The sequence below is a fragment of the Artemia franciscana genome, chromosome 16, assembly GCF_032884065.1.
Source record: "Artemia franciscana chromosome 16, ASM3288406v1, whole genome shotgun sequence".
In the NCBI taxonomy this organism is placed as follows: Eukaryota; Metazoa; Arthropoda; class Branchiopoda; order Anostraca; family Artemiidae; genus Artemia; species Artemia franciscana.
In genome coordinates, this window is record NC_088878.1 from 16,082,206 (window position 1) to 16,107,759 (window position 25,554).

The window sequence follows — 25,554 nt, forward strand, 5'->3', positions numbered from 1 at the left end:
TTTTTTAAAGGGGAATGTTGAAATAAATCAAAAGACGCGAATTGAACTTAATAAATTAGATCAGATATTCCAATTCTTAATCCCGAGACTTGAAAGCTGGAAAAGTATTCATTATATGAACCTGGTCAATATTCATTATATGAACATTAGTCATTATATGAACAATAGTCATTATATGAACAAAACCTGGTCATTAATAATCAGATACGCGCAGAAATTAATAAAAAAAAAAAAATCCAAAAATAGGTTTTTCAAAGAAAAGTAAAGAGAAAATTAAACTTAAGGCAAGCAGAAATAAATTCTTATTATAATTCAAGCTCAACGACCAGAAATTGATATTAAAGAGTAAATGAAACCCAAAACGAACAGAAATTAGAATAAACGATCATAAGAAACATAAAGATTAAAGATACTAAAATAGATGAATAAATAACTCTTAAAACGAGTTAAAATTAAATTTATTATTCAAGTCGAACTCAAAACGAACAGAAATTTCCACCAGCGGGAGTTAGGCTACTTCCCCCTTCCGTTATGCGAATTAGCAAAGCGCGTTATTTGCGCTTTGCTGAAAACGAATTATGCTACACTTATTTTCTTTATGCTTAAAACATTGAAAAATAAAATAAAATTACAGTGAAATAAAATATTGAATTGCTGAGTTTCCAGGAATTAAAGTCATTATTTATTAAATATTCAGTTTATTTACATTAGTTCTTTTGAGTCACCTTGATTTTCGTAGTGAAATTCATTTTTTATTTGGCGTCGATGTTTTGAAAAAACAAAAGCGCTGTTAAAAAATTATATAGTTTTCAATAAAAAGCAAATTGTATTTCTACATAGATTCGTGAGACTCGTGAGGGTTTGACAGTGCAAAGTCACTCTGAATTAAAAAAGATTGGGTTGAAAGACCTATTGCCCCTATCCATCGTCCGCATGGCTCTTGTTTTTCGGGAATTTTGTTACTCACATGATGTTGTTACTCACATGATATATCTGTTGCTGCATTGAAATAATCTACTTTCTGACTATGGGTGATTTCGGAAGTGTAGCTTGAATTGCATTCGGGTGAATTGTGTAATCTGTGAATATTCATTGTAGGACATTGTGAATTTAGCCTCCCAAACAAATGTCTCGTTTTACTCTGCCATTTATTATTATCATATTGTTAGCATTCTTACTATTAGACTGTATATAGCAAGATCTGGGCAATAGCAATAACAAATGATATTCTGCTAGTCCAAGCTAGTTGTGTAAGTATTCCTTACCTTAGATCTTATTTCCTCCAGGGCCAGGTGTGGCGCATATGGAATCTACAAAGCCTCGTCAGACATCCCGGAGCGGAGCTGCGGCAGTGACGTCCTCAAATATTATCAGTAATCTCTCAGCTCAGCTTGCAAAACCTATGCTTTTTTAAAATCTACTTTTAAAAGAATCAGGTCTATTAAACAGACTTTGCTTGTCAACAGGACAATACTTGCGGTTTTTGATGGTTATAGGTGAATAGGTTTAGTCAACCATTCGCAAATTCTTATACACTGCTGATTGTTTTTTGGTTTTATTAGTTGTAATGGATTACTATACTGTACATAAAATCATAGGGGCGAGAAGATCGTATATACTTATATTTGTAGATAGGTTCTACCAAAAGGAGAATCAGGGGATACCAGTGTCATTTGTAATCATTAACTGGTCGGATGGGGTAAAAAATTACCCCAGGTACTTTTGTTTTTGAGATTTCTCAATAACTCCTGGGGCCACACCATCAGGGTTCCATGTAATCTTCGAACACCACACGGAGATTATTGGTGTATCAGACGGCTTAAGGCGTCCGACGAGAAAGAAAGTAAGGGCGATTTGGGTTAGTTTTTGTATTCCAAACTACTACGATATTTTGAATAACGGTCGATAGAGAGACTGAATGGCTAACATTCGGTACGAGAACTATTAGTTGCACTACTTCCAGGATTTATCTTTTATATACCGATAGTGATGGCCTTTCAAACCTTTTTAGCAGGAAATGTAGTGTTTCTGCTGGTCCAACAATATTTGTTACCAAGAAGGTGATTTTTTTGCCATACTTTTCCTTTCCATTTCATTCCTTATTTTTCTGGGAAGTCAAGATGATTAGCCAAAGGTAACTAACTGAGGGAGAAACAATGGAGCTCCTTCCAGCAGAAGAAGATCTAACAGATAAAGATGAAGGTCGCAATAGGGATCCATATTTGCAGGTTGAAGAGGACGTCGAAGAAGGTGTCTTAGAAGGCAAAACTAACAAAGAGGAAGAGGTAGTTGACCGTCAAATTAGCTTTTCGGATGTAGAGGCACCCCACACCCAAAGTACATAGACGAAGATGACGTTCCTCTGGTGTTGTGGCGGAAGAAGCCCGTGGGTGTGTTTATCGGTGGAGATTGGATAACAAAACGGTCCAAGCGGCTACAGCCAACTCCACGTACTCGCTCTTCCAATATAATTTCACATTTACCTGGTGTTCAAGACCCATCCAGGGTAGTTGAAAGAAAGAAAGAACAGGTGCTAGCTCCCTTCAGTGTTTCTTCCGCTCGGAGAACATGAACCTGGTTCCTCGTCTTAAGTTTTACTCTGAAGAAGACTGTTGGGTAAACTTCTTGTTAGTTGACTTCTTGCTATCTCAGAAAGGGTTTAGGTTAGGAAAATGAAACTTCCAGGGATGGGTCTACAGGCTAAAGTGTGTCACGAGAAGGTATTCTAAAGTACCCACCTCCACTCCTTCTCCCTTTAGAGGGCCCTGAAATTTGCCTACATGACAGGTCTATACCTATTGAAATTTTGACAAAACAACTTACCTTAATTTTCAGTTATTAGTTGCTTTTTCTCTGCCTTTAGTTCTGAAAATGCAATTCCTGTTATTCGAGCAGAATTTTGAGCCATATCAATGTTTTTTTTTTCAAAATTTAGGAAATGTATTCGCATATCTTTAAAACCTTATAAAATGGAATTGAGCAAAGTTATGAAGCTGAAAACAATTTTGCTGTACTTCAATTAAGCAGAATTTCTATTTTGCAAGGCTTCACTTTTATAACACGCATATTTTTAAAGGTCATCAAAGGACAGGGCCCTCTAGAGGGAGAAGGAGGGGAGGTAGTTGCTTCAAAATACCTTCTCAGGACATACTTTAGTCTGTAGATTCTTCCCTGAAAGTTACATTTTCCTAACCTAAACCCTTTCTGAGATAGCAAGAAGTCAATTAATTAGAATTTTACCGACTATTGCATCGTTTGAACCTAGAAAGACTGATCATCTTTTCGACGCACTACACCGACACGGTAGATGCAAAGTCAGAGAAGCAGGAGATAGCCAAGTTTTACAGCACAAATAAATCTGGTGTTCGCCGTTTGAATCAGAAATATACCAACTAAACTAACAGCTGTTGCTGTCAGCACTGGTCGCTCACAATCGTTTTTGCAATGCTGGATATTGCAGGCGTATGCACAGGAATACTTGTCAATACAGCAAGAAGTCAAGAAAAGGTGAGCCAGCGCTGACAGATCCTCAAACAGTTGGGACTATCCTTACGAAGCCTCATTTGATGGTGGAGTATCCATCAACTCCTTTCCTCGAGAACTTCGAAAGTTAGTGTCCAATATCCTCAGAATCGAGTCTATAGGTAGTTTAGACACTGAAGGTTCACGTTCTGGTCGTAAAAATCAACGCTACAGTCTGTGTCCTCGTTCAGCTGAATAGAAAGTGACTAGGGTCTATAGAATCTGCGAAAAGGGTACGAACCTCCTCAACGAAGTCTGTCCAGGATGTGTCGAGATGGTTCATTTTCGTGTTAAACATATTACGTAGATAATTTTGAAGACAACATTCCCTTTCCACGACGATAAATAAAAGTTCAAATAGGGATAAATACTTTTAATAGACAGCGATAAATTTCATAAAGAAATACTAAATATTTTGGTTACATATGTTGTGACCGTCACCAGTAGTAACACTGATTATTACTGTCAATCAGTAGTAATGTAGCGACCCGTCTTAGAGTATGGCGTATTCTATATGATGGAATTTGCTTGGAGTTGACTTACAAATTCATAAATATGTCTTATTTACAAGTGTTTTAGTTATGGGGTAAATATTTAACTCACCCGACCAGTTACCTAATAAAAAAAAAGAAACGACCAGTTAAGAGTTAATCTTACCGGCATGTTTAGTTAGACACAGCCTGTTTTTAGATACAGCGAGTTTTTACGCAAGTAAATTTTTCTATATGTAGTTTTCTTCTTGCAAATAAAAATAAATGAAGAAAAATCGAGATAAGATGATTGATTAGAAGATGTCAACTGTTTTGTCCGTTTGACGCAAAGTGAGATGTCCACAGCATTCTTGTTTGTTTGATTAAAACAAATTTGCTCTTGATATTTAAATTACAACAAGTCGGTCACTCAAATCGGAAAACATTGTGCGTTATTGGCAAAAATAATTGTTTAAAGACATCTCGATAACTAGAAAAGTTGCTAGTATGGTAAACTTTCGTGAATAGATTTACAGACCAAATTTAGGGCAGGCGAAGTCATTTAGAGTACCCACCCTCTCCCGTTCCTTCCTCAAGGTCACTGACTATTCATCAATTAATATATATATATATATATATATATATATATATATATATATATATATATATATATATATATATATATATATATATATATATATATATATATATATATATACATATTGCTTGGTGAACAAAATCTCCTGGGATGGATCTACAGCCCATCTAAGGGACTAGGAGATGTTTTCAGCCTCTCGCATCCATTCCTTTCCTACTTTTAAGGTTTAAAAGATTCAATGAAAACCTGTCCCAATTTGAACAAAAATTAAAACTAGCCTTAAAACCCTGCAGAAATCTTGGCAACCGCTTTGCCAAAGCCTACAATCAGAAAGCTGGACTCTTAAGCCAGACTTCAGATTAACCTTAGAGAAGAGTTCATCTAATCTTCTATCTCATCGAGTATGCAGATCTAATATACATAATCACTTTCCACTTAACCTAATCACTCCGAACTGTAAATGCTCAATTATTCTGAGCTTATTTGTATATTTGATTTGAATGATGGAATAATCGAGAGCGAAAAATATATCCCTTTAGAACGGAAATTGCAGGTTCTTTGAAAATCGTAAACAAAGAATTTATCTATCTGAAAAGAAAAGAAATTCATTTTCAATAGAAAGATGCTGTCTTTTTCAGAGCTTGATATTTATTCAGAGCTTAGTTTGCAAAAATGGTTTTGGAGAAAACTTCCTCCATTGGGGATTGTCAGCAGATGTATGAAGATGTTTGACCGTCTTTCACTCTTTTTTTTAATACCGTACCAAGAATATTATATTTTATTTCAGTTAATGTGATGCTGTTTCCAATCTATGTTGGCGAATGTTCACAATACTTATGCTTTTTTTCGAGTTAGATTATTGTAAATATGATTATTTTAAATGTTTTCAGAAACTCTCAAACTGATAGCGTTTTTGTTTTGATTAACTTGGTGCGATCGAATGTTTATTTTTAAATTCATAATCCATGAATCCTGTTCATTTTACAATGTGTAGGCTGTAGCTTTTATAGCCTAATGGTCTCTTGTATTTATTTTTTCAGAAAATTTGTCGAAAACTCCATGCTTTAATCGCTTATTGTGTTTTTTAAGTAGTAAATTAAATCAATAAATAACAAAGTTAGCTGGAAGTAAATTTAGTTTTGGTTTCGCATCCAAATTACGCTGTCATTTTAATCTAATACTGTATAAAAATGAAAACAGAAGTTGCCTTTGTCAAAAATACCATCGCTTCTGTGAATTTTTTCTCACGGTGTGTTTATACCCATAATTTCCAAGAACAGCTTACAAACTTTTTTTTTATATAATCAGTAAAAATAGTATTTGTAAAGCTGATTGATAAAATTGACAAGTACGGGCTAGCTTGCTTAAGTATATTTTTTAATAATACCTAAAGTAGATTTAGATGATATTCAATTCGAAATATAAATTTTTTGGGCTGGGCTCCTAAAGATCTTCCAGGTTCAAAACGTTAGAATTTACTTTTTCTTTTTTTACTCTGCTCTGATCGGTCATCTTTTAGAAAAAGACCCATCATTTTTTTTTTTTCTTTCTTTTTTTTTTATTACGAAACCGCTTCTTAGCAATGGCCTGGGAACTAACCAAGGTGTCCATGAAGCGATGAAAATGGAACAAGATTTCACCAATAATCAAACAGTTCGTGGTAAGGAACGGTAGTAAGGAGTGACCAGGCTGAATAGTAACCGTAAATCTAAAAAACGGAATTTTGATGCCAATATATACATCAAAAGAACCGGAATTTTATGCTGATTTTAAATATATAAGTTTTATCAAGTTTAGTCTTACCCATCAAAAGTTAAGAGCCTGCGAAAATTGGCCTTATTTTCTAAAAAAGGGGGAAGCGCCCCCCAAAAGTCATAGACTCTTAATGAAAATTACACCATCAGATTCAGCGTATCAGAGAACCCTACTGCAGAGGTTTCAAGCTCCTATCCGCCAAAATATGGAATTTTGTATTTTTTGTCAGAAAAAAAGATCACAGATGCTTGTTTATTTGTTTGTTTGTTTGTTTTTTTATGGGTGACCGTATCGACCCAGTGGTTCTAGAATGTCGAGAGAGGGCTCATTAAAAGTTCTAGTTGCCTTTTCAAGCGACCAAAAAAATTGGAGGGCAACTAGGCCCCCTCAGTATTGGTTATTGGGAAGTATATTAACGTTTTCCGGGATAATTTTTTTCTGGTGGTGGGGGGGGGGTCGAGGGAGGGGGTTACGTGAGAGGATCTTTTCATGGAGGAGGATAATTTCCATGAAGAGGACGCTGGACTTCCCAGCGTTATTTAAGAAAAAACAATCAGAAATTAAATAAAAAACAAATTTTAACCTAAAGTAAGGAGTAACATTAAAACTTCAAACGAACAGAAATTATTGCGTATATGAGGGGGTTCGTCCCCTCGTCAATACCTCTCTCTTTACGCTAAAGTATTCTTAGTAATTCCAAAAGAGCTATTAATTCTAATTAAACGGCCTTTGTGATTAAAGGGTCATTCTTAAAGAAATGGGACAAAATTCAAACTATAGTGTAAAGAGCGAGGTAGGCTATTGACGAGGGAGCGAACCCCCTCATATACGTAATAAAAATATATGAATATAGAAGTTCGTTACGTAAGCTAATTTGTAAGTTACTTATATTTATTACTAATAAAAACGTTCGTAAATAAAATTAAAAGTTCTAGTGGCCTTTTTAAGTAACCAAACAAATTAGATGGCAACTAGGCCCCCTCCGCCTCCCCTTTTTCTCAAAATCGTCCGATCAAAATTTCGAGAAAACCATTTATCCAAAAAAAACTAATATGCAAATTTTGTTTTAATTGTTCATGTACGGTGAGCCAAAATCAAAACCTGCATTAATTCAAAAACGTTCAGAAATTAAATAAAAAGAAGCAAGTTGTTTCAACTGAAAGTAAGGAGCAACACTAAAAGATAAAGCGAAGAGAAATTATTGTAAATGAAGGGATTTGTCCCTCCACAGTATCTCGCTCTTTACGCTAAAGTGTTTTTTGTAATTTCAAAAGAGCTATTTGTTCCAATTAAACGGCCTTTATGATTGAGGGGTCATTCTTAAAGAATTGGGACAAAATTCGAATTTTAGTGTAAAGAGCGAGGTATTGACGATGGGGCAAGCCCCCTTAGATACGTAATAAAAATATACGAATATAGAAGTTCTTTATGTAAGTTAATTTGTAAGTTACGTATATTTATTACTAATAAAAACGTTCGCAAATAAAATTAAAGGTTCTAGTGGCCTTTTTAAGTAACCAAAAAAATTAGAGGGCAACAGGGCCCCCTCCCCTGCCCCTGTGTTCTCAAAATCGTCCGATCAAATCTTTGAGAAAGTCATTTAGCAAAAAAAAAAAATGCAAATTTCGTTTTATTTATTCATGTACGGTGAGCGAAAATCAAAACCTGCATTAATTCAAAAACGTTCAGAAATTAAATTAAAAAAAAATTTCAACTGAAAGTAAGGAGCAACATTAAAGGATAAAACGATAGAAATTATTACGGATATGAGGGGGTTCGTCCCCTCTGCAGTATCTCTCTCTTTACACTAAAGTATTTTTAGTAATTTCAAAAGAGCTATTTATTCTAATTAAACAAACCTTTGCGATTCAGGGATCATTTTTAAAGAATTGGAACAAAATCATTTTTAAAGATGAACAAAACATTAATAAATCAAAAAGAGTTCTACTCGTTTTGAAGTTTTTGCTCTTACTTTAAACGTCTTCAATTATAATTCATTGTCCTCGGTTTCGCGAAACTTCGTGATGTATATATTGTAAACGATTTCTTATCGGCCTCAACCCAATGCGAAATATTTTCAAACTTATCCTTTGACCTTGTTTGCTCTTGATTCGACTTCGGGATGGACATTTTGTAAACGTTGTTTACATTAAAGATAATGTGTTGTCAATTGCTCAATGAAAATGTGGATCAAGGTACTATTATCCTTATAATTTGATATTTGCTTATTAAGGATCTTTTATTTCTACAACCAATTCTTTTTTGTAGAAGCCGTTTATGAGCTGGTGTTGTCTTGCTGATAAGCTAACTAATGTTACGTCAAATGTAAAAAAAAAAAAAAATTTGGTGTGAATACCAACGTTGTAAGCTTGGAATCAATCTTGTTAACATGTCGTGTCTTATCAATTTTTTTTTCTCTCAGTCCGAATTTAAATTTGAGGAAAAATCTATGCCTTCCAACAAAACATGATTACCTATAGATTAAACTAAAAGTGAGAAAACAAAGTTTTGGTTTGAAAATCGTATACCAGATGAACCTGCTTTTTTCTATTCTTTCTCCTTTTCGTTGGTTTTTGGACAGTTTTTGTAACTTATTTTAGTCAATCACAAAGATTGAGATGTACTTATTATCAATGCCAGATAATCTCGGATAAATTTTCCCTGGTATCAGTTGGGAAGGCAAAACTATTCTAGACTTCATAACACATATGATTTTAGTGCCCTAAATAAAATTATGAACGGATTCAATGAATTTTTGAATATCTTGAGAGTACATAATCCAGTAATAGGGTTGGAAATAAATTTACAAAGATCACTTCACTTGAGGTGGAAATAAATAAGTTTTATGGAGAAAAGCCAGGAAAGGGCTTTAGTTAACGGGAAGATTTACCAAGTAGTTTATTTTGCTTAACTAGGTAGCGTTGTTAAAATTACGGATGAAGTGAAGATTTAAAAAGAAGAATAACCAAGGCGTAGGGTTTTCTTTCGCAGTTGGAAATGGTTTGGCAGAATGGTGTGGTAAATTTTAGAGCTAAGGTTGGGATACTAAAAGCTTCTGTACTGACAGGAGCCAAGTATGGCTCTGAAACGGGGCACTTAGTAAAGTTGAGGAAGATATGTTTGAGATTTTCTACGGGAACTATCCATGAATAGTTTTAGGTGCAATAAGTTGTAAGAATATATCAAACAATAAGTTGAACAAAAATTTGGTTCAGGTCAATATTGTATGTTCTAATGAAAGAAGGGTTAAGACTAAGCTCTACGGATAGTAGTTGCCGAAAATCTTGCTTTTTGACAATCGTCCTCAAACTGAGCAGACGCCACTAGATTAGATTTAAAGGAAGTGAAAACTTCGTGGGAAGGAGTAAAGAGCGAGACTCGTAATAAACAAGGCAAAGGAGGAATGTGTACAGCTGTACTGACCTCATATGGCTTGGTGCAGTGATGTGCTGTCAGTAGCAGTAATAGTAAATGACTTGTGCATTAAAATAAAAGTTAGGAATGTATTTGTCTTTAAGGTTGTTACTGATGTCTGTTTTAAAGACCCAATTACTTAGAACTTTGGTCAGTTCGTCTAGTAGCATTTCTTTGGTATCCCTTTTTAGATTAGTACCTGACTTCTACTAAAACTTTAAGCTCAATGATTTCTTTTTCAATTTTAGCCGCTAATGTGTTATTATCTGAAATGGGTGACGTCAAATTAGCGGATTTCGGAGTTGCTGGTCAACTGACAAACACTACTTCAAAGAGGAACACATTCGTAGGGACGCCTTTTTGGATGGCACCAGAAGTAATCAAACAATCGGCCTACGACGCTAAGGTATTTATTGATTCTCTCTTAGTTTAAGTTACCAACATTTGAGTTGACATAGTCCCACGGCCTTATCATATATAATTGGTCATTAAAGACCTTCTACGAATAATAATTGAAAATATATTTTGCGCACAGGAGCTTTTAGCGGCAAAGACGAAACTACATGCAAAAAAAAGCTGAAACCTAGTCCTGCCCATTCGTCTGGGATAATATTTTTTTTTAAATAATTCGCGCTATTTTATGCGGAGGTCGCAAGCCTATTTGTGTATTTTTTTTTGCAGGACTCAGTTAAGCCACCCGGATGTTCAATTCTGGGTTTCAGTGTATATTCGTGAAGAACTTTCTGTTTCTTCCGGATAATTTCTGTGAGTAATATTTATCTAAGTGTATTATTGAAGTCTCCAAAATTGCATAAATAAGCAAAATTGGCTCTGAAGAGTTTGTCTTTGGGTCGCTGTTGCTCAGTGGCCAGAGTAGCCAGCACAGTTTGCAGGAATCCTTTTGTTCGAATCTCACTGATGGATAATACAAATTCCCATTATCTGCCTTCCGCCAGCCCTAATGGTATGGAAGTGCCTTTCAGTAAAGGCGCATTTTGGCGAATTTGTCTATGCGTCACTCAGCGAAGGACAACCCGGGGAAACTAATAATACCTAGTATTGGCGTGCTCTTTCAATGTTGAATTTCATCAGAATTGAATTTCTAAGTACCCGTACAATAGAACTCTTTTTGAGTAACTTATCCTTAACAACCATAGCAATATCTAGGAACACTTCCATTATGGAATTTATTTTTTAACTCAGTGCACTTTGTCTTGCTGAAATTTTAAAAAGGCCAATTGAAATTTGGAGCCACAAGAAATCAGTCTGGGTTATCATCAAGGGTTACATTTGCTTCAGGTACCTAGCATTTTAGCCTAACATTGGAAACGACGAATTTTTCCTATCGTGCAAGACTGGCAAAAAATCTGCGGTTAAAAATTACAACTCTACAAGATTCGGATAGAGGCGCGGTCATTATTTTAACAATAATTGCTTTTTATTAGTTGAACAAGGCATAAACCAATTCATAGATGTTGGCTTTATACCTTAATTTCTTACCGGTCCAATGAGCTGCTCATGGTCGTTTGCATGAACATCTTCGTTTTAAATATAAAAATATAACTGCAGGTACTGGTCATTATTAAACGCCAAATCAATTCAATTTACTATTTTTGCTGTCGTAACTCTGATGAAAATTTTTCTTATTAAGCCATAATGTACGTTAAACGATTGCTTTCTGCTGTTCAAGGCAGCTGCTGAATCTCGCATGCGCCGCGCTTATGCAATATCTTCTTTAAATGTAGGATTGAAGTTGGTTGTATCTTAGACCTAGTTCTATGAATTAGCATTGACTGAGCAGTGTAATTACTGCCCACAGTTTTCACTCACTAAACTACTTTCAATTAAGGTTCCTATTCCACTGGAATCCCTGTTAATGTATTTTGCAGTCACAGCTTTAAAAAATGCCCTTTAGAGCCCCCTGGTGAGACAATGTAGACTAGTTTAGGCTATACGAGAAACTTCTCATTAGATGATTCTATTCATTCCAGTTGTTATTGGGCAAAACAGGTTATATTTAAATTGAAACATAGGTTTTACTAGGAGCAAAGGGAGCAATTTGCACAATACCTCACGTAATTCTTAGGATTTTTAATTATTTTGTAAAGTCAAATCCAGTGCAGTCGACACCGCAACGTGGCGTTAAAATAGCAGATAAAGGTTATACACTAGGTCAAAAAATTAGCAATACCACTTGAAATAGTGGTCAATTAGTGAGAAGAAGCAAATCAGTAATGTGTAGGGGAGCGTTTCCCTTCAAATTGGACCTTTCTTATGCATTTCTTGCATTTCAAAACCGACGGAGCTCTCATCGGAGAAACGAATTTTTTTTCGGCACGCACTATTTTCCCGCTTGGTCGATAGGTTCCTCAATGCTCTATTGTTGATTGTCGTTTTCTTTTACAATGGCTTACATATTTTCTGAAGCTGCAACGGTCCCTAAACCATGCACTGATCTGTCGGTATTCGAGCTTGTTGTCACATTGTCAGTCTGTGGTTTTTTCTTCGGTGACTGTGAAATGGGGGTCATTCTTTGCTAGTTTTTTAGATAGTTTTTTTTAGACTAGGGAAGGCACGATTCACGATGTGTTCAGAACCGTTTTTTTGGGGGGGGGCATCTGCCTCTGGCGCTCTGACTGGGGAATTTCCCATTTTGTTCAAATTTTTTAGTTTTATTTGGCCTTTGTTGCTTATATTTTATTCGGGAGATAGGCGCTGTAATTAATTACTCCCTGGACAAATTATTTTCTTTTATATTCTGTTTGACATGTTTTAAACCTGATTCTTTTTCTTTGTAGTTGGATTCATTTAGCATTTGTTCTATCCTTAGTCTATAGTGCTTTACAATTGCTACATAGCCATATACTGCTTGGGTGTAATTGCTTTTGTAAAAACCTAATTTATTTTCTTTGAAAATCTTACCGACATTTTTCCAACCTAATGCTTTCTTTTATTAATTGGGTTCCTTTGGCATTTGTCATATCTTTAGACTAGAGCTTCACAATTGCTGCATAGGCGTATTCTATTTGGGTGTAATTGCTTTGGTTTGAATTTTCACAGTTGCTATAACTACCTGTAAAAGGTCAGCTCAGTTCGTAACATAGCTTATTAATCCCCAAAGAAGGTTTGATTTCTTGGAAGCACTTTGTAAAACAATATTTATTCAGTGGGGGGGGCCTTATCTTTCCACTTTCTTCTTTTCAGTATCCTGAACGTTGTCTGCTATTCTTAAGCATTAAGTTCTAATGAACAAAACTAGTTTTTTTTCTTTTGAAAACTGGTTCCCAACTGTTGTTTATGTTGCAAAATAGCACATATAGCATCTAAGTTGGTGATATATAATCTTCCCAATGAGTGCGTGTTTCTTTCTGTGTATATACATTGAAAATAAGCTGAAGTTATTTATAAAAAAAAAGGAGTAACATGCAGAATAAATATTTGTGTGAGCCAAAGGCCCAAGTCCGCTACGTACGAGGGCTAAAGGTTGAGCTGCCAAGTGCAGGAAGTCAAGGGAGGCGACAAATAGCCCGTATATAAACTTTTTTCTTGCTAAAGAGCCTTTTTTAGTATGTATCAGCCGTCTCTGCCGTTCTTTTTTGAGCAAAAGTGTGCTTCACGTGCTTTTTTTGTCCGTCCGCTTCCTTTACTGTCTCATTATTAGCTCCTTTTTTTCAGATTTCGTTGCTTGTTATTTTCATTTATTCACATTTGAATTTAATTGTGAATAGCTTGTTAAAGTGTTGGGATTATCTCAAGCTGTTTTATTCATTCACTATATTTATAAATACCCCCATCTTTTTTTTTTTTTTTTTTTTTTTTTTTTTTTTTTTTTTTTTTTTTTTTTTTTTTTTTTTTTATAATAGCAAGAGACTGTTGTATTCGCCGGTATCTTAGAAGAAAGCTTTATTAAATATACGGTCAACAAAAAGAGATTTGGTTCGGGAAATGACTTGTATGGAAGCTTGGAACCATATAGCTCCATTCTGTCTGTTTCAAAGAGTCTTATCTCCCAAAGAAAATGAAAAGTTTTCAAGATTAATGAGTAGAATGGAGACGTCGTGTCACGTCCTCATGTTTACATTGTTTCACTTAGTTCTTTTTTTTTTCATCGAGATATAAGCTTCAGACTGTCGACTGAAGATCCTAGACTGGCAGTGTCTGCATCTGATGCGGTTGAGACTTTCTTGAAAGTGGGCAGAAAAGCCTTGGCGGATATTTAGTAAAAAGTGGATATGTTTCATTTTTTTGAAATTTGGATGATTTTCTGATTGATCTTCCTTCCCGTGAACTCATCTCGAAACATGTAAACACACAAGTAAACTGGCCTCTTTCGCAGGGCAGGGGGACGCAATAATTTAATTCCTTACTGAACGCAAAAAAAAAATTAATTGTGATAGGGACTATCAAACGCGAGATAACGTTTCACAACTGTAGATACTGATTCAGTTTAGATGGCATTGATATGCTTTGGATATAACATGACCACCCACAGCCTCAGAGGAAAGGTCTTTAAGTTATAACAAATGCGCATTGTTTACGCATAGTATTTGTTATTGGGAAGCATGCATACATTTTAGAAAGGGAAGACGAATTTTCTACTGGGTGGGGGGGGGGTGAATTCGTCAGAGGAAATTATACACTGGGGGAATTTGCCAGAATTCTTATTCATTTTTTTCTTCTTCTTTCTCTTTTCCGTCTCACTTTAACGCGTTAAATTTAATGTTATTAAAATAATTGTCCTGGGTTAATTTTCACCGAGATTGAAGTGTCTAGAGGTTATATCTGTGGGAAGGGAATTTCTTCTTGGAGGTGGGGATAGATTTCCTTGGATTATTTAAAACGTGATCAGAAATTAAATAAATAAAAAACACCGGAAGTCTTTTCTACCGAAAGTAAGGAGCAACATTAAAACTAAAACGAACAGAAATTTTTACGTATATGAAGGAGGTGGTCTCCTCCTCAACACCTCGCTTTTTACGCTAATTTTAGATTTTGTCCCAATTCCTTAGGAACGACTCATGAAACACAAGGGTCATTTAATGGGAACAATAAAAAGTTTAATGTTGCCCCTTACTTTCAGTGGAAAAAAACTCTTTTTGGTTTTATTTCTCCAAGGATTGTCCCTTTAAAATGTCTGCCCTTCTTAGCCTCCTCTACCTCCCCCCTCCCCTAATACAAATGACGCGTACGTGACTGGAGTTTGCACAACCATTTTTCGCAATTAGTAAGGGAAATATTGCGAAATCAGTTATCGATAAACTCAGAACTGTTTCCTGAAATGACCTGTTTAAAGCTTGGGAAGAAATAGCTCCGTGTCTGTGTATTTTCAATGAGTCTTATATCCAATAGGAGAAAGCGGTTATGACCAATGAATGGGATATTTACAATTTTTCAGTTCATAGTATTTAGTTCGTACAATTAAGAGATGTCTCCTTTTCTTTTTTTTCTTTTTTTTTTTTTAATTTAAGACAAGTCTTTCATTTTGCCTTCATTGTTATTCAATATAAATTTGAATTTCCTGTGAAGACGGTAATTACTGAAAAAATGTATATGGTCGGTGCTTAAATTTTGGTGCTCAAGCGTTCTGTCAGAAGAATTCGAAATAAGCAACCTACACACGTATTGAAGAGAATGACCGTAAATTTAAACTCAAGTATTAAATGTACAATCTATAAGTTGGGACCATAGACGCATTAGTTGTATTAAATTGCAGACAGCTTTTTTCCCGAGCTTTTCGCGCATTTTCTTACATATCAACAGCAAAGGTTTCTCTCCAGGGTGTTGCAGAAGAGCAGTTACAGTGGTAGCAAAAGTAGGCGTTAGGTCTGAATAACTTAACTGATATTGCCTCTATTCTTGTTAGATTTGTGGTGGCTATTTACCTGGTCGGGTATGGCGGTATCGTTTCTACTTTATCTGGTATCTATTTCTCTAACGAATCTATGGTTGAGACGTTGTCTGGAAATGACCTGTATTAAAAAAAAGTGGCATTCGTCTATTCTGTGTCCTTTCCAAGGATTTGATCTTTAGAAGAGGAAGATTTTGAAAACTCAACTAGCACATAGGGAATACCGTATCTTATCCTCGTGTTTACATTTTTTCTTAGTATCCTTAACTTTGTGTAATGAAGGAAGCCTTAGAATAAGGAAGTGTGGGAAATTATATCTGCAATGTCCTTTTTTAGTTTAATGTGTATGAAGATATCCTTACAAAAAAAAGAGCACAATAGCTTACTCATGAAATTTAGTCATTCAGACCTGAACTGATTTTTATTTTTGAGTAAAATCCACTATTTTGTTAAAAATAAACACAGCCCGACTCTGATTTTCCAAGGAATTTTAAATATAATCAAACCTGCAAGTAAGGGGGGGCTAGAAGATGTGGGGATGGAGACCAGCTTCTTAAAAATTAGTGTAATTTGGCAGGAGACCCCGAATGGATGTCTTCTAATCTAAAACTGAAAGCTTAAAAAATTGTCTGCTAAAGACTCAAATAAAGCCAAAATTTTGGCCACTTCTCAGATTGAAATTTGAAATGTAATCTTATCAGTTTTTCTATTTTGCAAAATTTTAATAGCACTCAACCCATTTTTCCAAAAAAATACTGTATTTGATTCCCTTGGGATAGGCTCCTCAACCTTGGGGCCTATGGGTACCAGAATTCCACTTAGAACTGGTTTTACTGTTTTTATTGTTTGGTAAATGACGACTTATACTTATTGACGACATGACTGCCTGTCCATGGATTATTCTTTATGGTTGATTGTGTATGGCTATGCTGTTTGACCTATGTGATTGTATGAATGAGTAGGGTTAAGGCCTCATTCAAGTGCTGGTCTATATTAATCTCTAATTTAGGAAAACAGTCTTCCTTTTCTTCTTCTGTCTTCCTTTTCTTCTTCTGTCTTCCTTTTTTTATGTGTTTGTGCTGTTGCATTGGTGATTTCTCTTTTCGTTATATTTAGATTTAGTGTGAAAAAATTCACATAGGGATGCTATACGGAAATATAACACCCTTATTATAAACTCTTTACAGTGTTAAGCCGACAGAGGCTGACACAGTAGCTAACGTTCTTGTAGCAGTCTTCCCTGTATAAAGTTTCTCCCTCTTCCAGATCAAAAAAAAAAAATCCCAAAAGGTCTACACCTTCGTTATGCTCTGTTCTAGTATAATCTGGGATTTTGTTCCCCCTCCTTGCTCTTTACGGGCAATGTATTGGGAGTATTCCAGAGATACGGGTTTTGTACATTTTAGGGCTAAGCCAAACCACCAAAGCTGATGTTTCTTCATCCACATACAGCAACGTTCCCAGGAATTTTTTAAGAGGGGCACTAATAAAAAAAGGGGGGAATGGAGAACATAAACAACAAAAATTTAATAATCCGATTAAAAAGTGTTCTGGTGTTCAGGAGAACTAAGGGTCTCATAGGGACGAGGCCCCATACTATATACTGAATGGGATTGATCTAATCAAACAGTTCGTAGTAACGAACTGTAGAAAGGAGCGACCCGGATCAATAGTAAACGAAACTCTAAAAAACGGAATTTTGATACTAAAAGATACATCAAAAGAATCGGATTTTCATGCTGATTTTAAATATGTAAGTTTCATCAAATTTAGTCTTTGTCATCAAAAGTTACGAGCCTGAGAAAATTTGCCTTATTTTGGAGAATAGGGGGAAACACCCCCTAAAAGTCATAGAATCTTAATGAAATCACACCATCGCATTCAGCGTATCAGAGAACCCTTTTGCGCAAATTTCAAGCTCCTATCTACAAAAATGTGGAATTTTGTATTTTTTGCCAGAAGACAGATCATGGGTGCGTGTTTATTTGTTTTTTTTTTGTTTTTTTTTCAGGGGTCATCGTATCGACTAAGTGATCCTAGAATGTCGCAAGAGGGCTCATTCTAACGGAAATGAAAAGTTCTAGTGCCCTTTTTAAGTGACCAAAAAATTGGAAAGCACCTAGGCCCCTCCCGCGCTCATTTTTTACCCAATGTCAACGGATTAAAATTTTGAGATAGTCATTTTGTTCATCATAGTCAAAAACCATAATAACTATGTCTAGAGATGGCTTACTCCCCCAAAGTCCTCGGGGGAGGGGCTTCAAGTTACAAACTTTGACCATTGCTTACATACATTAATGATTATTGGGAAGTGTACAGACGTTTTCAGGGGAATTTTTGTTTTTTTGGGGGGGGGTTGATGGGAGGGGGCTATGTTGGAGGATCTTTCCTTGGAGGAATATGTCATGGGGGAAGAGAAGTTCAATGAAAAGGGCGCAGGATTTTCTAGCATTACTATAAAAAAATGAAAAAAATAAACATGAAATGTTTTTTTTCAATTGAAAGTAAGGATTAGCATTAAAATTTAAAACGAAAAGAGATTATTACGCATATGAGGGGTTCTTCACCTCCTAAATACCTCGCTATTTATGCTAAAGTATCTTTAGTTATTTAAACTATTTATTCTACGACCTTTCTGATTCAGGGGCCATTCTTAAATAATTGGGATAAACCTTAAGCTTTAGTGTAAACAACAAGGTATTAACGAATATAGAAGTTCGTTACGTAAGTTAATTTGTAAGTTACGTATATTTTTTACTAATAAAAACGTCCGTTGAAAATTAAAAATTCTAGTTGCCTTTTTAAGTAACCGAAAAATTGGAGGGCAACTAGGCCTTCTTCCCCACCCCTTATTTCTCAAAATCGTAGGAGCAAAACTAAAAGAAAGCCATTTAGCCAAAAAAAAAGTTAATATGCAGATTTCATTTGAATAATTTATGTGCGGAGAGCCAAAATCAAACATGCATTAATTCAAAAACGTTCAGAAATTTAACTCAAAGTAAGGAGCGACATTAAAACTTAAAACGAACAGAAATTACTCCGTGTATGAAAGGGGCTGTTCCCTTCTGAACGCCCTGCTCTTTACGCTAAAGTTTTTTACTGTTTAATTAAGTAGAATTGAGAGAAAGTGTCAAACTTTAGCGTAAAGAGCAGGGCCTTGAGAAGGGAACAGCCTTTTTCATACACGGAGTATTTTCTGTTCGTTTTAAGTTTTAATGTCGCTCCTTACTTTCAGTTACAAAAACCTTTTTTTTTTATTTAATAAAAAGTAGGGTTTGGTGCTTCGTTACTAAACCTTTGGCGAAGAATTATTTTAAGTTCCATCTCTCTGAAAAATGTTTAGTAGCCACACTGAAAAAAAAAATTGTATGGAAGTACGCTACCCCCAATCAAATTGGATGTGTCAATCAAATAGACCACTCTTGCCTAACGTGAGGCACTATATGCTCATGCTCTGTAATTTTGTTTTATCTGTATTCCTCCCCTCCTTGAAATTTTCGAGGTTTCCTTATTTGTCCTTTTCCTAAGTTTTTCGTGTAGTAGGCTTCTAAATGGTTGATTAAATAAAAAAAACAAGTTATTTAACTGAAAGTAAGGAGCGACATTAAAACTTAAAACGACCAGAAATTACTTCGTATATGAAAGAGGCTGCTTCCTCATCAACGCCTCGCTCTTTACGCTAAAGTTTGACTCTTTCTCTCAATTCTTCTTTTTAAAACAGTAAAAAACTTTAGCGTAAAGAGCGGGGCGTTGATGAGGAAGCAGCCTCTTTCATATACGAAGTAATTTCTGGTCGTTTTAAGTTTTAATGTCGCTCCTTACTTTCAGTTAAAAAACTTGTTTTTTTTATTTAATTTTTGGACGTTTTTGAATCAATGCATGTTTTGATTTTGGCTCTCCGCAGAGGAATAATTAAAACAAAATTTGTATTTTTTTTTTTTTTTTGCTAAATGGCTTTCTCATAATTTTGATCGAATGATTTTGAGAAAAAAAGAGCCGGGGAGGAAGCCTAGTTGCCCTCCGGTTTTTTGGTTAGTTAAAAAAGCAACTAGAATTTTTTATTTTTTACGAATATTTTTATTAGTAAAAGATTTACGTAACTTATAAATTAGCTTAAGTAAAGAACTTTTGTATTCTCATATTTTTATTACATATATGAGGGGGTTCCCCCCTTGTCAGATCCTCGCTCTTTACATTAAAGCTTAAATTTTGTCCCAATTCATTAAGAATGACCCCAGAATCACAAAAGCTGTAGAATAAATAGTTGAAATTACTAAAAATACTTTAGCGTAAAGAGCGAGGTATTAGGAGGAGGTGAGCCCCTCAAATGGGTAATAATTTCTGTTTGTTTTAAGTTTTAATGCTGCTCCTTACTTCCAGCTGAAAGAACTTTTTCATATTTATTTTTTCATTTTTTTTAAATAATGCTAGTAAATCCTGCGCTCCCTTCATGGAGATTTTCTTCCGCCATGACAAACTATCGATGGAAAGTTCCCCCAGCATATCCCACTCTTCTCAACCCCTCCCCCAACCAGAAAAATCCTCCTGAAAACGCCTGTACACTTCCCAATAACCATTACTATATGTAAGCACTGGTCAAAGTTTGTAACTTGTTGCCCTCCCACGGGGACTGTGGGGGAGTAAGTCGTCCCCAAAGACATAGTTATAAGGTTTTTCGACTACGCTGAATAAAATGGCTATCTCAGAATTTTGATTTGTTGACTTTGGTAAAATATTTAGCTTGGGAGGGGGCCTAGGTGCCCTCCAATTTTTTTGGTCACTTAAAAAGGGCACTAGAACTTTTCATTTCCGTTAAAATGAGCCCTCTTGCAACATTCTAGAACAACTGGTTCGATACGATCACCCCTGGGAAAAAGAAAAAAAAACAAATAAACACGCATCCGTGATCTGCCTTCTGGCAAAAAATACAAAATTCCACATTTTTGTAGATAGGAGCTTGAAACTTCTACAGTAGGGTTCTCTGATACGGTGAATCTGATGGTGTGATTTTCGTAAAGATTCTATGACTTCTAGGGGGCGTTTCCCCCTATTTTCTAAAATAACGCAAATTTTCTCAGGCTCGTAACTTTTGATGGGTAAGACTAAACTTGATGAAACTTATATATTTAAAATCAGCATTAAAATGCGATTCTTTTGATGTATGTATTGGCATCAAAATTCTATTTTTTAGAGTTTTGGTTACTATTGAGCCGGGCCGCTCCTTACTACAGTTCGTTACCACGAACTGTTTGATACATAATTCTTTCGATCATTTTGAGCCGCACTATTTCTTTAGTGTCAATTTTTAGGAATAAATTTATGTTTAATTTGTATATGCACTGTAAAAGAAGAAAAAGATACTTTTGACCATTAGAACAACTACTTGGACAGCCTGTCTTTTGAAAGCCTGATTTGCAAAATAATCCATTGATATTAAAGAACTACAAGATTGACTTCATTTGATTAGAAACGATAGTCTGTTTTCAACTATTGTTAGTTATGTATTTTCAAAAATATGAATTATCCTTTTTGCCAAGAAACAAATTTTTATGAAGAGAATCGATCCAGCGGCGTAAAGCATATGTGAATCATTTAAGTTTTGTTTTACAGGGAACCTAGGACTGTCAAAAACTATTACCCCTCTTTGCTAGAGCTTGACCAAAAATCATGTAAGGAAGAAAAGAAAAGATGATTTTTAAGAAAATCCATACAAGATATTGGAAGAAAAATTAGTTTTTAAATCAAGGATTTGGAAATTTGAGCACTAATCTATTATAGCACCTTGACAAATTTGAAAGACTTCCAAATTGAACATACATAATTAATATCTAGATGTGAGCTTAGGCAAGTAATTTCTTATGGAAATTTTACTTAATTACTCTTTCTTCTCTCTTGACTGTATTATCAATTTTTATTGATTTCTGCCTATTTCAACCTAGGTCTTACACCTTATCTAATCTCTCAAAAGGAAACAAACTGAGCCTATTAACAATGTTGTTTCCAAAGAGAGACATTTCTTATTCATGACTTAAAACTACAGTTTTTCCGATGCAAATAAGCTTGATGGTCAGTTAATGAATGGTGAATAGCCCACGTTCTTTTGTAAACATAGTATCTCTGATGAGTCAAAGATATCTTAACTCTCTGGTTCAAATTCAGTATGCATCTTTTACCAAGTTTTGTACATTTTTACTTGGTACTTTTCTTTGATGCTTTGGCGCGGCGATGTGGTGTAAGTGATTATCTTATTCTAGGGTTTTTATTTATGGAGCTTTGGAGACCAACACTCCACCTTAAACCCTAATGGTTTTTAAAATTCCTTCCACTATTTCCTGGAACTTCCTATTGCTGGTTTGTTTTCTTTTCCTGTCGAATTTGACCCTTGCCCAAAAAATGTTCCTGTGTCCCTCCTTGGTTCAAGATAAAGAGATATGTTGGTTCGTTTTTACTCTTGCGTGATGTTTTAGCCTACTTTACAAGGAGAAATTGACCAAGTGGTCAATTCTACCAAGAATTGAAAAAAAATTCTACCAAGTGGAGGAATTGACAAAGGCTAAAACTACCTTCACTGCTATGTAAGCTATTCAGCAGTTAACTTAACACCTTATGTAGCAACTAAGTTCGATAAACTTATTCGATTTTGTTTTTTTATTTCTCGTTCTCGAGTTGGTTGATGATTGGTTGAATTTCCTCTTTTTACATAAAAGCGGCTGACTGTCCTTTGTCGCCAAGCAATGGGAGGAATGACGTCAAACTCTGTGAGCTAAATTTCCGCTGGATGTTAAGTCCAGGGCCATTTGCGTGCTGCATTTCCATGGAGATAATTGTTTCGAAGCTATTTCAAATTGATTTCCTTTCTCTATTATAGGACCTTCTCGTAATTTAATTACTTGAACTTTATACAGTTGGGCTCATATATGCTAGGTTTATATGCATGCGGGTGGGGGGGATTGCTCCCCCGTTGTCTTGAGATATTTACCATTTTACCTTTAATTTAACTGTTTTACTTACCCCTATTTTCGGATTTTTCCTGTGAAATCCGTCAGAAGAAGTATATATTATTAAAATTGGAGTTAATTACATAATATTGACCAGTCCTTTAACTTGGCTTTGTTTCGTGTTAATCCTATTGCTATGGATCCGTTCCTATAGGCAGGCATGACCGGCTGGTCAAGGCTAGTATTAGAATGAAGAGGAATTGAAGCAGATTGATAGCGACCTTCCTCTCCATTTTCTTGAAAATAATATATATGTTCTTATATGTTCTTATATAAAAATCAGACTCTTTTTGACAGCCTCGGTCCAACAGACAAACAAATCACTTCCAAAATGCACTGAAAACTTTTAAAAACTTTGGTTAAGTAATCAAGCAGGGATTTATTTGGGAGGGCTTACTCTTTCTCAAAGGAGAGTTTTTTCATATTTCCCTTTTTTTTCTTTTTCTTTTTTACTGTGAAAAACTAGCATTTTACTGAAAACACAAAATCAATGCAACAAAACGCCATTAGGAGCAGAAAGTACATACGCCGCAGAAAATAAAAAGAAGAATTTTTAAGGCTTTCAACAGTCTTTCAAAGACCAAAAAACCAGTAAATTTTAGTTTACAGTTTTAATGTTCTCAAAACCTCAAGTAAGTTCGATTTTCAGCGAAGTGGTTTTTATGAGTCAGTTTATTCGTAAAAAATGTTGCAAATATATGTTGCATGAACTACTAAGCAGTAATTTGTGTTCATCTTAGATGCCATCTTCTCTCTAAATTAATCAGAAAACTTTTTTTCATTGATTAGATTCAAAATCAGCTTTGATAACCAATTCTCCTTGCACTAGGTTTTGGCTCTTTAGGCTTATAATTTTCAACCAGAATGATATCAAGCCATGGCATATTTTTAAGTTTTCGGTAAGTGTTAGTACGACTTTAGGAAGATGATTTTGGCACTGATTGGAAGTCGGCAAGGAAAAATATGCTGTTAAATTGGCTGCAGTGATTCAAAAGGTGGTATTTAAGGGTACCTTCTAACTCGTTTTGGCCCTTAAAAAGGGGAATAAAATTATTAATTTGCGATCGAATGAGCCCGCTCTCGAGTTTCTATGACCAGCTGTTCTATCAACTGAACAGCTGTCGTGAGATGTGTACTTTATATATTTTGATTTCGGACTTCAGTACCTATGTCTTAGTTATTTTTAGTGATCAAAAACATTGTAAAGGCTTTTCCTAAATGATACCCGGAGGGATATGTTTAGAGGTACGTACCCGAGGACCTAACCCTGAAAGTTTCAACCTTATGACTAGTTTCATTAACATGTAGCACGACCATTTTTCTGTTGAAATGTATGAAGCATTTGTTTTACCTGGGTCATTTGCATAATTTGGTCCCTTATTAGGCCTTTTGATGTTTTTGATTGAAACGATAACCTTGAAGTTTTGATTTGATGACATGGGTGGCTTTGAGGGTACTTGCGACGTTTAAGTGGAGTCGAGGGGCATACTGTTTATTTTTTGTCCTTCAAAGTGGCGCTAGGGCTTCTAATTTGCGACCAAACAGTCCCTCTTCTAAGTTCCTATGACTGTTTGATGTAGAAGACAGACATAGAAAAGAAAACGTGGGAGGTACACTGCCCTTTACTGTCAACACAATTGCTTTGACTGGGATATTTACCACTTTTCTGTGTTTAGTTAAACTTTTGATCAGATATTGTCATAATTTTCTACACTGATTTCGGAGATTATAAACCCTGAGCAGCAATAATTATTCTTGCTCAGAATTTTTAAGAGCTTTTTCTGATGGGCTGATTTCAACTAAGCTCATCACTTAAACTCAGGTTTTGGCTGAATCCAATTCTCAATGTTAGTTACAACTTTGTTGCGAATGGGGTTGGGTTCTACTGATCCGAAATTAGCTGATTTTGGGTGTTAGTGAAGCATCATTGTCAATGGGTCTGAAGGTCAATCATATACCATTCAAAGAAAATTTAAATCAGGGATTTGCCCTTTTATTCCTCTTGGATATATTGTCATGTTTGACGAAACTGAATGAGAAAGCTTATTACCACTTTTCCATACTTTTTTTTAAGGTTTTCACAGTCATTGAGTCTGACTGCATATCAGTTTGTTCTGAATCTACAGGGGTCTGGCATGGCTTCTTAGTCATGTGTGTAAAGATTAATTAAATACTGTTGTGTTCAATAAGCCTCTTATTGAAAAATCTAGCCTTCTTTGAACCATAAATTTCTAATATTTGGGCGTGAAAGCAGTGAAAAAAAATAAACCCCTCCCCTCATATCGGAAAACTCAATGGTCCACCCTGAAGGTCTAGTATTTGTTTACCCATGTAATCGGTTTATGTAGGATTCACAACTCAATATGATCGACATTAATCTGTTGTTATGGTAACAAACATGGGATTAGGAAGCTAATCTGATGATTCCCATAGCTACATCGCAAAGGCGTATACATAATAATAAGTGGGGATTGAGCCAAAAGTATTTGCTTGCTGATACTTTATTATGTAATCTAGAAGGTAGTAGACTGGAAGGGACAGAAGGCTCCCAAGATCAAAATACGTATGCGAATAGTCTTCGCACTTAGAGGTCATATTTTGTTTATTTCGAGGACAGGTCTCTGAAGCACAAAAATAGGACATTTGTAGATCTAAATATCAAGATTGTCATGTATTTTAACATATTATTTTTAAAATCTTTATTTTGTGGCGGCGTAAAAGTTGGAACGAGACACGCGCCCGTGCTGGGATAGCCTTTTTTGCAATCTTCCTGGACTTTCCTCTGCTCCTGTCTCTCGAAAAGTAAGCATGAAACCATCAATTAAAGTCTTGCCACAAGCGATGCGATAAATGACAGAAATGGCCGAAAATAAGGTTTATCATAAGTCAATACAAATCAAGTGCTTGTTCTTAGTCTGGAAGAATCCTGGTATTACGGTCTTCAATGAA

The 25,554-nt window shown here is 35.3% G+C and overlaps 1 protein-coding gene across 6 annotated transcripts in view; it reads left to right on the top strand.

Annotated features, from left to right (window-relative positions):
• The window catches only part of LOC136037132 (serine/threonine-protein kinase 26-like), a 170,276-nt gene that overhangs the window by 93,041 nt on the left and 51,681 nt on the right, over positions 1-25,554 (top strand). For all 6 annotated transcript variants that reach the window (XM_065719626.1, XM_065719625.1, XM_065719624.1 and 3 more), the window contains one exon: positions 10,008-10,165. In XM_065719626.1, coding sequence (XP_065575698.1) covers positions 10,008-10,165 — 158 coding nt within the window. The remainder of the gene's footprint in view (positions 1-10,007; positions 10,166-25,554) is intronic.